Genomic DNA, 16972 nt, shown 5'->3' with positions numbered 1-16972 from the left:
TCTTTTCGATATTATATTTCACATATTATTACATATCTTTAAATAAGTTTTGGTGAAAATTATTAGCTTATTAACGCCAAGTGCGTATGTGTACGCCGCACGTGCGTTTTCCACCTGTTAGAAGATAGTATTTCATGTTTGCTTCGCTTTGTTGTTAGTTTTCTATTCGATCCACCACAGCTGCAGTATTCTTCAGCAACGTATGGTTTCCACGAGCATATGTACTGACGTCACTCTAACAGCAAACGAAAGAAAAGTTCATTTTTTTTTTCTCCTGCTCCTGTTGTTAAACACAAAAAGTTTATTGACTCAGTGAAAATCGTTCATATATAAATATACCAAAAATTTAAGTGACATTTTTATTGGGGCGTCCAACCACTGACTTATACTTTCCGAATGAGATCTTAAAAATTTCTACCATTACAGTTACTTCAAAAACTAGGGTTCTTATCAGATTCGTAACTAAGCTAATAACCGTATTCATTTTAGGTACGGGTCACAAATATATAATAATTTCGTGACAATACTTCATGTGCATGTGTGCTAAACGGCCAGATCTGGCGCATGCCGGTATAGCCGCACCTAATTCTCAGCTACTGAACAGAGGAAAAGCAACTAGACAACATCAAGGCCTTTGTCCGGCTCTTTGAACCAAATAACGAGACTGACTGTTACTGTTATATCACGCTTACAGCTGAGAACGTGTTCAACGGCATCACTCAGGCCCTTCCAGACGCAGCCCAATACGTTGATCACTAGGCCACGTTTCGTACGCTTTGTAACAGCCTTTCATAACATTCGTTATTTGATTTGTCATAACACTGGTTATTTCACGGTTAACAATTAGCTCTAACAGTGCCGTTTATCAGATTTAAGATTTTGTCTATTATTGAACTGATCGTAAATATCACATCGAATAAGATGTACGAGAGGAACAAAAATATATTTAGTTACTTTGTGGAAAGATTTCTTCAGGTAAATTATCCAATGTTTAAACGTATAAAAGTTGAATTTTAAGAATAACACGGAGAGATTAATTTAAGTGAGTGAGGTCCAATTGGCGGCTGAAATTATCCTGCATATTAATAACACTAGGCCTGCGATGATTTTATTGTCTTGAATCCGGCCTGCATATTAATAACACAGGCCTGCGATGATTTTATTGTCTTGAATCCGGCCTGCATATTAATAACACAGGCCTGCGATGATTTTATTGTCTTGAAAATTTTACATGGTCTACAGTAATTCCTGTAAGCTGAATCCGAAAATGATATCCACTTTTCTCCATCACGTACAGATTTTTCACAAAACATCATAACGCAATACATAAAAGAAAGACCACAACACGTAGTTTGAGAATAAAAGATGTAGATTTCACACACACACACAATCAGGATGAACGAGGATGCATATTCGTTTGACACTAGTGTTCTTCCCTTTTCTTCAGTTTGTTTGTATTTTCGTTAACAAACATAATAATAAAAAAATGTTCATTGTGGTAAACACAATAATAATTTGATCCAAATAAGAGTTTTTCTTTCTTCCAGATTTGTAACTAATCCTTACGTGATAGAACAAAGAAGAATATTATTTTTGAAATCGCAGTAGTTGAGTTGTGGAAAATCTGTTATTAATCACATATTAAATTTCAAGTTTATGTATTAAGAAAGTTACTCGCAAATATGTTTTGATAGGGATGTTTCGTTAAGTTATAAAAGAAAGAAGCTATGGATCTCCCTTATTTCATCCTCCACAGTCCACCCTACAGCAGGAAAAGGTTGGATCTTCCTGTTATAAGTCACAGAAACTTCCTTTGTATTTGTACTATTGCCCTGTTACTTATCACTTACACAGCTCTGTTGATATTATTGTGTTTTTCTAGCATACTGAACCTGTCTAAGTTTGGTAAAGAAACTTCAATAGTTTTAGGAAGATAGACCAAGATACTTTTCTAAATCTTGATTCAAATTTAAATAAAAAAAAGTTGTACATTAATATACTTTAACAGTGGTTTTTTTCTTTTGATGTGTTCGGTTGCTGTTGAGAAAATCTCCTGCTTTTTTTATGCTAGTTTTGTTAAGTTTACCTCTCTTTTATTACCAACTTGACCTCAGAATATTTTACGTACCAAGGAGGAATCCCGAGGGGTAAAAATAATTTATGTTCGGTTCTTTAAACTCCTTTACCAAGCACGTAAAATTCAATTTTTACGAAGGTCGATAGAATAACGCGTGCAGTTATCATTCATTTAATATCCGAGTAGCCGAGTTGTTTCACCTAAGTTACGTAATTTTTCAATTGTGCCGGCTACTCTATATATCGATGCCAGAGCCCTCTATGTTAGTTTCGATTATTTAAACTACCGTATATATATATATTTAAGTCTGGATTGGAAAATTGTTTGGTATATTTGATATACTCTCTTCATTCATAAAAATAGTTGTGTTTATATGCATTCAGAAGTTGTTTATAACTAAAAAAGAGCGTGCATGATGAACAGGTAAGTGTTTTGTCACATTGTAAAGAAGTTTGTTTACCAGTGACAGACGCATCTAGGGTTTTGTTTATGGCGTTGAGTAAATACGGTTTAATTAAGGTTGGGCTATTCACTTCTAATGAATTCTCTGCTCATGTATCAAACTGTATGTAAGAACAAAGTTAATGCCGTGGACATTTTTGTACTTGTAACACGTATCTCCAAAGAAACGTGTGTGTTAATTATAGCGCTTATAATGTTTTTTTTTATGTTTTTCACTTAAGAGTTATATATAAATGTGATGAAAACAAATATAATATTGACATTATTAGTTCGTGTATGTATAATGCGCGCTTGAAACATTCAATTTAATAAACTATATCAATAGAGTAAAAATAAATCAAGTTAAAACCAGAAGCAAATAGCAAGGAATTCATTTCTATATTTATTTCTTAAGTAATAAGTACAATAATTTTCTTGGATAGAAGCTTCAATGCATGGATCTGGATCTGGACATGGACTGTAAAAATATCTTAGATAACCGTTCTATTATACTGCATGACCGGATGATGACGGATGCTGTCCAGTCTCCCTTTGTTCAAGCAGATCACTGTTATTCTCTCGCCATTGATGATAATATTCCAGACTCTCCGTTAAGCAAACAACCACCTGACAACCAGATGGAGGATTATTCTGAAGGTAAGTCGATACTTCGACACACAGTTTTTTGTTGTTGTTTTTTAGCGCAAAGCTACACGATAGGCTGTCTACGCTTTGTCCGATACAGGGACTCGAACGCCAGATTTTAGTGTCGTAGATCAGTAAACTTACAGCTGACTCACTGGGGGACATTCGACTTACTCATAAAGAACAGTTAAATTGATATTAAAGTTTAGTCACGTTTTTAAATAGTTTCCTATCGCTGTGAATCAGAGATCTCATGGTCCAAAAACTTATTAAAGATAGAATCGAATTAGCGTACATGTCCACGTTTATTTCTTAAAACTTTCTAAGCAAAACACTATTCAATAAAATATTACAATGGGTAAAACTTTATCAGAGAAACGACTTTTAGAATATTTACTTTGACGAAGTGTGGCTAAGATTTTCTGATGTAAAGCCCTACGTGCAATCAGTTCAGAGTCCTATTCGATCTTGGGCAAGTCCTGCTTTAACTTTGCAGAATGTGTAGAATGTCATCGAGAACTGATTATACGACCCTTAAATCTCGTTACTGAGTAACGAGATTGTAATAAATAAAAAAAAAGAAGAAGAAGAAAGAAAACAGCCACAACTACTTAGTGAGGTTTGCGCCACGATGGTATGTTACATGTGGTACACGCAAGTTTCCTCAAGTTTCATCTTTTCCATTTCATATTTCTGATTCATTACTTAAGTAAGCGTCTTGCATGTGTTGGAGTCCTTAACATCTCAGAACTATACTGTGAAACATTCGTAGGAATATCTTTGCACAAATTTGAACTTGGCATCAGAAATTCCAAAAACTGTTAAGTTGTTGAAAGAAGCCGTTACAATGAGCGAGTGCATAAATCGTGTATTCTATCTCGAAGATAGTCTTCAAATGTATTTTAACTTCTTACTCTAGATAGAACACTGTAACCTGACTTATTCTAGCCAGAGAAATCATTCAAATGTGTTATTTATATAAAACATTCAGGCCACTTAGAACTGTACGAACTTTGTGGTTAGTTTGGTTTTATCTGATCTGTAACACAATTAGACAGCGTGGCGAACAACTGCCACATTCTCCTGGGAACATTAACCTTTGTAGCTATCTAGACATTCATACTTCCAGTGGAACTCTCCTCCTCGAGGCTTCTCGGTTTCGTTCGACCAAAGACATGCCAACAAATCATGAGAAGCGTCGTAGTGTCAGCGTACTCATCATTGAATTATTTAATTAAAGCATCAATTACAGAATTGTTTGTTTTTTTTCGATATATTATATTTTTGAGGAGTGTTTATACGTTTCTTTAAGTATCATTCTCTTTATGTTGTGTTATATTTGGGAAAACATGTAAACAGTCACGCCTATGTGTGACGTTACTCTTAATAGAAGTAAAAGAACAGTTTAGTACTTAAATCAACATCCAATAATCCAACGATGTTTTTCAATTCTAGAACTGATAGTGGTTAGAAATGCACGTACATATCAATCCGCGTGAATTGACAGATTATTTGATATGTACATGCATTAGTAACCATTACCAGTTCTAGAATTTAAAAACATTGTTAGATGTTGGATGTTGTTTTAAATACAAAATCATTATATACCGTTAAAACGTGTGTACTTGAGATTGATCGCACCACTGATCGAAACGTTGTCCCTGTTCTAAAAACAAATCTACTTACTGTAAAAGCTGTAACTTGTAATAAAATAAACTTAATCAGTTAGTAAACTCAAAACGAAACTATTTATAAAGTTCCTTTCTTCTGTTTTTGTGCTTAATTTAAATTTTACGTTTCGCCAAATTTGACTTACCAGCTTGGTGTTGCTGTAAAATTTAACATTGTATTATCTTAATCGTCAGTAGTGTGAGTCATAATCGTTTTCTTTTCTTTAAAATACGAGGAATCAGTGAGAGGTGAAAATAATATATTTACTCAAAAAAAAGGGAAAAAAATCAGCCAAAAGTATATACTCAATCTACAATATAGTTGTTATAGTTACAAAAGTGTATATATAAGTTTTTCATTATCACTCAGACTTGCATATGTGTCGGTGCAGTAAAATATGAGAAAGATCCCTGTGAAGTTCAGTTCACTTCTTATACGGTCTTTTATACTTTAAAAATGTGTTTTTAACTTACCAAGTTATACAAACACAGAAGAATTTAATAATTTAAAAAAAAACACCTTTCTATGATCACTTTTAACGTTTCGAGTTATGTTGTTGGAAAGTGCATTTGACATTTTTACGCCAAGGTATGCCCACAGATTTAAATTTATCATTAAAAGCTAGCGTACCAGACTAGAACGCGTTTATGTTTTTCCCCAAGCATAGATATGATTCTCATTCTTGTTATCTATTAACGTCTACGTAAAAATATCCTGTTGAAATAAAAAAAATTACCCCGGAGAAACGTGTTTTAACTAAAGCTACCAGGGGGTGAGTCAATTCGCTGTGTTCACTACAGACGTTTCCTTGTTCCGCTTGTTGCCCAAAGAACGTGGTGTGCTTTTAGTGCATTAAGATATTGGTCACCATAGAACAATAACACTTTTTGAAGTGGGACGAACACGGTAAAATTATATCGTTCTCGTGTTCCACAAGCACGTGATCTTTGCCGCGTGGATATAAACATACTACAGTTTTTAAGAGTGGAACCGAACGTTATTATTATTTTGACCCACGTTAGGTTGAGGTATCGAATACTAATTCATATTCAACCATTCTAACGAGGAAAGTATTCGTAAACACTGCCGCCTTTTTAAAACAAATTGAACTGAAAATCTACAAAGTTGTTTAAATGTTGTTAAACATAGCAAATAAGTGTTTTAACGATGTGATTCACCCAATGTTCATTTTGTGTGTGTGTGTGTGTGTTTGTTTCGTGGTTTCGCATAGGTTCTTAACATTTCCTCACGGTAATTATTTAAAAGATAATTGGAAAACTTGCAGAAGTATGAGAAACTGCACACTCTCCATTCTATATTATAAACTAATTTATTATATTTTATAACCGCACTCTTTTTAGTTTACTTCACTGTAATGCAGGGAATGTAAAGTTTTGTTGGATTAATTGACACGAAATAAAAGTTAAGATAACTCTCTGGCAAAAACTTTAAGGGTAATGTCAGGGTTTTGATTTAAAAACAGAACGATAACTATAATCTTATTTACGTTTTGTATTTGGTTTTACAAAGCAATAATTCTGCATTTCTTAATTCTTTAGACATGATACACTTTCTTATCCCACCTTCATCTGTTGGCAAGAAAAGTATGATTTAAATGTATAAATAGGCTAATTTCAGTTAAACGTTAATTGATTATTCTTTATACATGCAGCCAGTGCTGTTTTAGTTCAAATGTTTCAAAAAGAGTTTGGCGTGGTATACTGATTAGTGTGCTGAGAGGATTCACGGTTTGAATCCGGTGCCGCAAAAATGCGCTACACGCTTTAGAACCGCGGGTGCACTATAAGAGTGATAGTCCAATCCCACTATTCGACCAAACAAGAGTAGCCTGAGAGTTGACGGTGGGTGTTATTGACTAGCTGCCTTCTTCCCTAGTCCATCAATTCAAAATTAGAGACAGCTATAAACAGATAGCCCCTATGTAGCTTTGCACGAAATTCTGAAACATACAAACAAAAGAGCTTTGTCTTTACAATTAAATTCGTTCCAAGAATGTGATCCATGGGTACCTAAATCGGTGGTGCATGACAGTGGTTTCTTCTTAGGTATTCGATTGGGTTCGTTTTGAGTGCTTGTTATGGTGACATGAGTAACAAATTTCGTGTAATGGAATTTAATGTTATGACTGTCACTTTCCTTACGGATAATTTACTTAGGAGGAAATAAAATATTCCAATATTAAACACAACATTTTCCAACAAAGTCGCCTGGTGTTCCTGATGAAGAAGAGAACAATCTTTGAAACTATCGTTTTTTTATTATCTTTTCAAATGATGTATTTCTCAAGTCTAGTCTTAAAATGAAAGTATCAGTTTTCTCTATCAATAAATTCTATTTGAGACAAATTATATTAAAGATAAACAGTTCTTCTGTTGTCTAATCTGGTTTTGAAAGGTTAGCTTTAAGTCTTAATGTGATTTTTAACATTACGTTAACTAGAAGCTGCTTTCTAACAGACAGTGCTTGAAAAGACGAAAGCTTGAATTCATCTGGTAAAAGTGATTTTTGAGTAGTGGGACCTGCTTTGAAGGGGAAATTTTGGTCTTTCTTTGAATTTCATATTTTTATTAACCTGAAACTTCCTATAGTCAGTTCTTAGCGGAACAATAAGTCGGCTAGTAACAGCAGTTCTTTAGTAACATGAAAGAATTGGTTTGAACATTGTTTGGATTCAGACTTGTAGCACCAGTGGTTTGACAGTAACCAAGTAAGATCCTCGAACATCTTGGAAGTTAACTTTAGTAATTCGGAAGAAAGCACTTTTTTATCAAAATTTCGGCAGTGGCTCAGCAATAAATCTGAAGAATTATGGCGCTAAAGTCTGGGTTTGGACACCCTTGGTGGGCACATCACACATAGCTGGCTCGTTGTATAGCTTTGTGCTTAACAACAAACAAAATATCTGAAAATAAGTAATAATATCAGACGTTACGTTTTGGATATCAACATTCCAAGCAGTCTTGTTTTATTCAAAACAACTGAAGTGGAAGTATAGTGCAGGTTATGTCAATCTGAGATGATTTCTGGAAGAGCGTTCCTACAGACACCATGGTCTGGTATAACAAAGAAGTTTTAAAATTGAAGTCAGCCAACCATATAATTCAGGTCTTCGATATAGTGATGTGATAAGCACTGAGGCTTTTAGTACCTTTCTAGAAACATCTCTTTGAATACGAGCCACTTGATTAGAAACACTCTGGTTTTCGAATAATTTAATAAACAAAACATGTACACTACCTCGAATAAGCTGTACAGCCTGAATTAACGTAAAACAATTTAAGTATTTAATGCTTTCAAGTTGAACCACTTGACTGCCTTCAGTCAAATTATATCAGTTCAAAACAAGCAAACAAAAAACAAGATATACATTAGTATTATGCACATTGTTCAGTCCCCGTTGGCAGTAGTCTTTGCTAATAACTTGAACTAAGATATTTGAAATGTAAGAGAAAAAAATATTGCGAAGGTAGGTACGCCTTTGTATTTTAGAACTCAACCCTAGAATTACCAACAGGGCCGGCTATAGCTTAACTGGCGCCCTAGGCAAAAATTATGGCCGCGCCCTTACTTATACTGCAGCCACTGAGTGTTTGGTGTCCAAGGCAGACGCTTATGTTGCCTATTCATAACGCTGGTTACCCAGTTTGTCAGTAGTAAGTTTACGGACTTACAACGCTTAAATCCAGAGCTCGATTCCCCGCGGTGGACAGAATGCAGATAGCGTACTGTGTAGCTTTGCACTAAAATAAACCAACAAACAAACCTTAAAGCCATGCCTGGTTACTAACGGGGTCTAGAACCCAACACACCCCATCAGATTTTTCTGAAGTATTTTTGTAACAAATTGCTTGTGGATTCATGAATTGGATAGTTACAAGACTCTTAGTAACACCTGAGTAATAAAAAATACAACAAAAAATACCGTCAATATTGCAATTAATCCCACTAAATACGACTGGGATTTCCTACGCATTTAACATGGAAAATGGGTGATTCACCCTTTTTTTTATCAGTTCCTTACATGAGTGTTGTAATAGGCAAAAGCCATAAAAGTATTCGGTAATGAACAATATGCAAACTTTGCAAATCAGGAATTTCAAGATTAAAGAAACAGCTTTCAGGGTAGATCAAAACTTTTGTAGTTGATTTGCTTTCACACAATTTCCTTACTTTTCATACATTTTTTTCACATGTGTAAAAAGTTAAATGACCATAATGTTTCAAACAAACTGTTTTGATGTTTTGACTTTTTTAAATTTCTCAGGAAAAACTATAGGGAGCCATAAAGAAAACTTTAAGTCTTTTTTTTTAGTTTTTGATGGGTTTTTTGTCTTATTTTTAAATTCTTTGGTAATGACTACAGTCCTCCAATAAGCACTGAGATCTCTTATGTTAAACTTTTTATTTCAGCATAATCATTCACCCTTGTCTTTTGAAGGGTTCGCCCCCCCCACCCCCCAGTGGCACAGTGGTATATCTGCGGACTTACACCGCTAGAAACCGGGTTTCGATACCCGTGGTGGGCAGAGCACAGTTAGCGCATTGTTTAGCTTTGTGCTTAATTCTAAGCAACTGAAGGGTTGTTTATTCGTATATATTCGTAACTTTATGACATCAGTTTTGCAATTGTTTAAAAAACTGAAAATTAAAATTATGTAGTTGCTACATTTTTCGTTACTACTAGTAACTGAAACCTATGGGGACCTGGCTGTATTATAAGTAATTAATTAAAAGCTCTGAGGCTCTATTTTGTAGAAGCCATGCTTTGTAAACAGACTCGTAACACTAGCTGATGATTTGATATATATCTACTGATTCTGATAACATTTTTGATTCTTCATCTTCTTAGACATGGTTGCTGAGTGTTTCCCAGCGATACCACTGACATCTGCAAGTGGAGAAGCAGAATTCACTGGATTTAACGCTGTGAAACAAGAACCTCTGTCTTCTCCTCCAAGTCCATCCACCGAATTACTTCCATGCACATCGTCGGACAACAAGACTCAATCAACTGCTTCTGTACAGCACAATTCACTCGTAACACATCCTGAGAGTAATACCAAAGGCGCTAAACGTCGTCGTTTGCTTATGCCTAATATCAACATTAAACTGGAGAATGCTGGTGAGTTGAGATAGCTATGAGTTTCGAATTATGGAAATAATAATAATAATAGTGGAATTTTCGTACTTATTTGTAAAAGCTTTGGGCGAACTCTTTTTCTGATACATAATTTCACGATGAATTATATACATATATTTTATGTATTAATTATATATATATATATATGCAGTACGTATAATCAAGCCACTTTTGCCTATTACGGAAACAAACAATAAAAAATATAGTTCCTTCTGCTAAAGAATGGGGCCACTTTGAGTTTATTACTTTATATTAATAAACCAAGAAGTAGGGCTTTTGCACTGTTTAACTTTTTTCTTCACTAATTTAGTAGCCAATTTTTCTGGTAACTTGATCTGTTTAGTGAAATCGTGACCTGGCATGGCTAGGTGGTAAGGGAGCTCGACTCGCAATCTGAGGGTCGCGGGTTCGAATCCCCATCCCACCAAACATGCTCGCCCTTTCAGCCGTTGGGGCGTTATAAAGTGACGGTCAATCCCACTATTCGTTGGTAAAAGAGTAGCCCAAGAGTTGGCGGTGGCTGGTGATGACTAGCTGCCTTCCCTCTAGTCTTTCACTGCTAAATTAGGGACGGCTAGCGCAGATAGTACTCGTGTAGCATTGCGCGAAAATTCAAAACAATCAAACTAAAGTCGTATTTTTTTGTTTTGCTCACCAGGATTTCCTCTTCCCCCAACTCCCCCATCAAGTACTAACAGTGATACTGACGGAAGTTTATCGCCTTTTCATCCTTTAAGTACTCCATCTCCTCCACCAGCAGTAATCGTCAGCAGTTCACTAAATTATTCCACAGCCAATAGGAAAGGCTTTTCCTCTTCACCAATACTTGTTAAATCATCAACTTCAACTTCCAAAGGGTTATATTACTCATCACTTTTAAGTAACCAACCGGTAAGCATTGTTTTTTAAGGTTAACGCATTAAAGTGAAGCTGTTTATAGTAGCTTATATAAAAATGGGATGAAATAATTTGATAAAATTCCTATATTTCTTTTAGTTTTAAGTATTTAAAACTCATTTCTCATAGTGGTGTTTATTAAATATCTTGCAATCTTGTCAAGTTTTGAAACATTTACTTTAGGATATTAGAGATATTACAAAAAGGCTGGGCTAAGTCTAGCTTATAAGTTAACATGCCAGATTGTGGATTCAAGAGTCCATGGTTCATGTCCCTGTGCTATAAACTCTCAATCTGCACTTTGGGGCCATGGGAATTTATAATACTGACAAATAAATACCACTATTCAATTAGACTTAGAGTAGCCCAAAAATTGGCAGTGGGTGCTGCTGACTAGCTTTCTCCTCTCTATTCAGTGGTTCTTTATATTTAGATAGTGACTCCCCTCTCCTCTGTTTGTGGTACTTGATGCCCCCCTACATACACATTCATATACCAATAAAGAAAATTAAATATGCCAGTATCACTAAATACTAAAGATGAAAATGGGTTTGATTCTTGTAGTAGAAATAGTGCAGATAACTAGATGTGTAGCATTATGCCTAACAAGAAAAACAAATGGAACTTGTTCTTTTTTACATACTGTGATCTACAAAGAAAAAATAGCTTTGATTGTATCTTCTTGAGCTGCCATATATTGTAAATTCTGTTACTAATTAAAACTAATATTGCCATTTTAGTGTATAATCATTTTCAGAAAGTATCGCTTAATTTCTTAGAACTACGATAAACTGTTATTTTTCCCATTAAATTACAAACAGTAAAATGAAATAATATTGTTTACAAATGACTTATCAATGCTACATTCAATCTGGACAGTTATATATGACGTGGTACATTTTTCGAATTGCAGCATTTATGTATAATAAACTATAAATGATGTATGCCATTACTGATGACGTCTCTATTCCAGAATCCACCAGACCAGCTAATTTGCAACAACTATTCTTAGTTGAAATGTTATTAAAATCAGATATCTCAACCTTAAGTTGTACAGTCTCACAGTTGGTGGCATTTGTGCACTAAAATTGACATCTAACTGCTCTCCTAACTGGGTCAACCTGAGAAGTGTAGTTCAAATGTTATTAAAAGCAGACATATATATGAGACATTAAGTTGTACCATCTCACAGTTGATCATATGTATCCCATATAGAAATAAGACAACTAACTTTTCTCTAACACAGCCAGCCTGAGAAATGTAGTTGAAATGCTATGCATTCTTCTAACTTAAAACCCATAGATATTACTGGGTTACTTCAGAACAAAACTTGCCTGAGTATTCATGTTTATAGATAATAAACTTGCAATAAAGAAAACTGAACTTTTCACATAGATTGTGAATCATCCACATTAGATTTTTTATATTTAATTAAAGATTATTGCAGTTACAACATGAACAGCTAATTAGGGAAGGTAAAACAATTCAGTTATTCAAATATTGGTCTTTTACAAAGAACTTGTAACAAAGTCATATTGTGAATCATTTGATCCTGGAATATAGTTCATATTTTTCCATAATATGGTTTTTGAAAATATTGATAGATAACACAAAATTGAATACTTGGCCATTAACACAATTTAATATTTTCCAAAACATATTCAGAGTATTTGTCTTTGTTTTTCTTGTGAACCCCATTCCCCTTGGAAGTATTAAAGTGTTGATACAAACCTGGAAGCATAGTTTAAGTATACGACCTACATTGGGATCCATTTCAGCCTGCTGGACATTTAGGTATTAAAACTGGGTTTAAGTCTAAATTATATATAGAGATGATAGAAACCTACTTGATTGCCAGCTTTAATATAAAAAAATTTCATTCTCACATTGGTGATATTCAACCCATGTTAATTGTTTTTCCCTTTTTGTAATTTTCTTGCAGTAACAAATAACTTTTAGCTAATTCTGTTTTGTTCATCCTTCAAATAGGCCTGGCATGGCCAGGTGGTTAGGGTTCTCGAATTTGAATCCCATCATCAAACATGCTCACCCTTTCAGCCATGGGGGCATTATAATGAGACGGTCAATCCACTATTCATTGGTAAAAGAGTAGCCCAAGAGTTGGTGGTGGGTGGTGATGATAGCTGCCTTCCCTTTAGTCTTTCACTGCTAAATTAGGGATGGCTAGTGCGGACAGCCTTTGTGTAGCTTTGTGTGAAATTCAAACCAAACCAAACCAATAATCATTCAATTTAGTTTTCCTTACAAGCCATCGTTTTTTTTTTTTATTTTATCCTTCTATCCACAATTTGTTTTTCTATTGTGTGTGTGTTTATATATAAATGAATGATCTTTTGTAAAACTATACAAAACATGGTGTTATTCAGGAAACTACTCAACAGTTAAATTTGTTTTGTTGTTTTTTTGCATTGTAAACCTTATAGATGTTATTGTAATAATTAGTGCACATTGCACATTTTTACTTGTTTAACGTTCGAAAATAAAAGTATGTTAAAAATGCAAAAAGAAAAATGTAATAATAGAGCACTCTAAGAAGCTTGGCATCATTATGTAAAAAATAAAAACACATATAAGTATAACGCAAATTCTTTTAAAAACATAAAACAATACAGCTGCTTCACAGTTAAGCAGAAATTATGAAGAAACAAAATAATATTAAATATTTAGGTCAACAGTGTATTTAAATATGATTAGCATAATATAATTATTTTCTAACAATTAAGTGATTATAATTAAATTGTAGGATATTGGTATTGCTTCATAGTAGTTATAAGCCACTTGCACTGAACTTACATACTTACACTGTGTCAAGGTAAGGCTGTTTATTTTATCAAAAGTTTTTGTTATTTAGTGAAAGGTACTGTTTTATATAATACTTACTGATCAGTTACTGTTTAAAACACTTTTAACATAAATATTTGTTTTTCATCATTCTTTGAATATAATAGTTATTTTTCATTTTGTTCTGATATAGTTTTATAGATTTTTTTTATCAGCATATTAATCCATTTTAAATATGAATATGATTATACTCAGAAAGATACGAGTGAAAAAAGAATTTATTCTGATAGATCATGATCATATGTAAAGATTTCAAAGCTATTGCAATATTGTTCAACACACTTACTTTCATGCATTATACCATATTTTAGCATTATTATTTTGTAGAACAAATGCTTGTTTTAGTCAAACTATTGTCAGCATTGAGACGATGGTGTTTCTGTGTTGTTACAAAAATGATAGTGAAAATATTGTTTATGTGTTTCAGGTTTTGAATAATTCTTACCTGCTATTTAGTTATATGGTCAAAATGTTGCTTTGTTTACTTTATTAAAGTTTCAATAACTCTCACATTGTATATATATACAGTGAAATCTCGTTAATCCGGTCATATTTATTATGAACTAATTTGTTTGGATTATTGAGACATCTGAATAGCCATATCAGTCACTTTGAATAAAGTGGACATTATTAATAGCATGAGTTATCAACTGATAAATGTATGGGTGGGCATACAACTGGTAGACAATAAAACAAATGTACATACAACTTATTATTGTTATTATTATTGTCATCAATAATTATGCTTTCTTATATAAACAACCATCACATTTTAATAATGCTGATATTTCTACATGTCTTTGTTTTGAAGCACTGTGACTTGACATGACTTTTGTATAAATTATTCTGATTACCTCTGAATATTTATTATACTTTATTTAAACATCCCTACTGTGAAGATCATCCTCAGAAAAATTGTTGTAAAAGGGTACAAAACTATCTGGTGTATTGTTGAAGTATATACAAATAGTTATAATTCAGATCAGCCATACAAAGAGAACATTAATACATTATCTAATTAGTAATATACACCAAAATCAAAGGATGTAAAATGTATCATAATTTTTAGAAAGGTGCAACAGGAGCATTAGTACTTACAGAGGAAGAAAAACGCACTCTGCTGGCAGAGGGCTATCCAATTCCTCACCGACTTCCACTAACTAAAGCAGAAGAAAGGTCATTGAAGAAAGTTCGAAGAAAAATTAAGAATAAGGTAACATTCTATATAAAACATAACCACTTTTACAAATTCACTTGCTACTATTTTGTAAGTGCTAGTTCATATGTTATAGAAACAGGCACACAAATTTAGAAGATACTTGTGATAAATGTGTATATAATATTCTGTTTTTAAAAGCTTTAGCTTGTTTTACAGACATGAGTAATTTACACTTGGATTCTTCATATAATCAGTTTACCTAACAAATGAACAAGGGCAAATCTACATTTTTAATTTTAGATTTTTGATGCGAGTATTGTATACTGTATTTCTAATTTCATTTTTCTCCCTCCCCCCCCAACAGTTAGCTTATGGACTTACAACACTAAAATCTGTGGTTGTATTCTGTGTGATAGACAGAGTGCAGGTGTCTTATTGTGTAGTTTTTCACTAAAGAAACAAACAATCTCATCTCCTGCCCCTAATAAGTCAATGGTCAACTTATAATTGACTCTTTATTGCATTTCTAATTTCCAAAAAATAAACTTAAAAGTAAATATTTTTCTACTGGCGAAAGAGAAGCTGGTACGGGTATAGAGATAAGAACAAATATTTGAATGTCTGCCAACGTTGTCAAATTTGGTTTGGTGACCATGGTCTACAACTCATGTGATAATATGACTGGTTCAAATACGTTATATCACCCAGAAGTTAAACTTGTAAGACTATGAGTAATATTGACAATATCCATATTTTAATGAATGTAATTTTTGAATTTTGTTTCTCTTTTAACTCGTGCTTTAATTAATAAGCAATGTGGAAAATATTAATCAATAAATATTTTCATTGTATGAACATGGTCTTAAGTTTAAATATCTTACTGTTGTCAACAGATGTTTTCTTATCAGAGAAATAGAAAAAATATTCAAACTATTGCCTTTAATTGACTAAAATCATTTGACATGACTGAAGATAGACCAAAAAACATCTATATAATTTATAACTCCTTTAAAAAGAAAGAATAAAATTAAATGATTTATTTCCCTGCTAAAAGAGGCTGGATATAACATATTGGCTTGTATATCAGAATGAATTTGAGGATCCAAGATTCATATTCTTCCCTTTAGCCCGTAAGATCAAAATTAGGGATAGCTAGTGCAAATAGGTCTTGTGTAGCTATGTGTTAATCTAGGACCCAAACCAAGTATGTAAAAAAAAGAAGAAAACTTGTGTGACAATGATTTGGAACAAATATGTTTTCAGTACAGGCTATTTAATTTGAGAATATTTCCAGAAATAACAAGTGAAGTTATTTATTTAGTCTCTTATAGCTTATTTACTATACAGCTACTGAAAGTTTAAAGTTTTTCATATCTAAAGTTAAAATAACAGTGTATTTTTCACAGACCAGTATTTGACATATGATTGGCTAGAGTTTCAAGTTTTTCTAATGAAGTTTCGGCACTGTTAAGTAAAATGTTTCTGAGAAATATACAGTGTGTGTCCTACAAAACATGGATTCATGTTTAATATTTATAGATTAAAGAATAATCCTTTTAAGTTAGTTACACATTATATTTTCAGTTTTGGCTTTTGTTGATTTTCAAGATAATCTTAAAATTCAAATAATAAGTTATCTCTAATCAGGAGTTTAGGTAAGTTGTACTTTTGCACATTATTGTCAGTTATGTTACCTAACTGTCATACTGCAAAAGAACTGAAAATAATTTGCACAATGATTAACCTAGATTAGCAGTTATGAAGAGAAGTTGTTTATACATTGTAGAAAAATAAATTGTGGAAACATTTATTTAAAACATACATTATTTTTTACAGATTTCAGCACAAGAAAGTAGAAGAAAAAGAAAGGAATATGTAGATACATTAGAAAAAAAGTGAGTTTTTTGCACTTGTTCCAACAACTTTTGCTTTTAAAGCAACCTGTTGGTATGTATGTATATATGTGTGTATTCTAATGTTAAAAAATTTTTTCTTTATCTATTTTATAACACTTTTTTTTTAGAAATGTGTGTGTTTAACACTGTTTGTGTGATGAAAA

General features: G+C 33.1%; 1 protein-coding gene across 2 annotated transcripts in view; it reads left to right on the top strand.

Annotated features, from left to right (window-relative positions):
* Positions 1-16972, top strand: part of LOC106462593 (cyclic AMP response element-binding protein A-like) — a 44882-nt gene that overhangs the window by 18237 nt on the left and 9673 nt on the right. The window contains exons 3-7 of one of the 2 annotated variants that reach the window (XM_022389894.1): positions 2965-3175; positions 9705-9977; positions 10654-10886; positions 14824-14967; positions 16750-16808. In XM_022389894.1, coding sequence (XP_022245602.1) covers positions 2965-3175; positions 9705-9977; positions 10654-10886; positions 14824-14967; positions 16750-16808 — 920 coding nt within the window. Of the gene's footprint in view, positions 1-2961; positions 3176-9704; positions 9978-10653; positions 10887-14823; positions 14968-16749; positions 16809-16972 lie in introns of both variants that reach the window. The other variant, XM_013922538.2, reaches the window with a different exon arrangement.

The sequence above is a fragment of the Limulus polyphemus genome, unplaced genomic scaffold (genome assembly GCF_000517525.1).
Source record: "Limulus polyphemus unplaced genomic scaffold, Limulus_polyphemus-2.1.2 Scaffold1204, whole genome shotgun sequence".
NCBI classification, from domain to species: Eukaryota; Metazoa; Arthropoda; class Merostomata; order Xiphosura; family Limulidae; genus Limulus; species Limulus polyphemus.
Note: the sequence above shows the minus strand (reverse complement) of the source record. Positions and strands in the feature narration are given on the sequence as shown.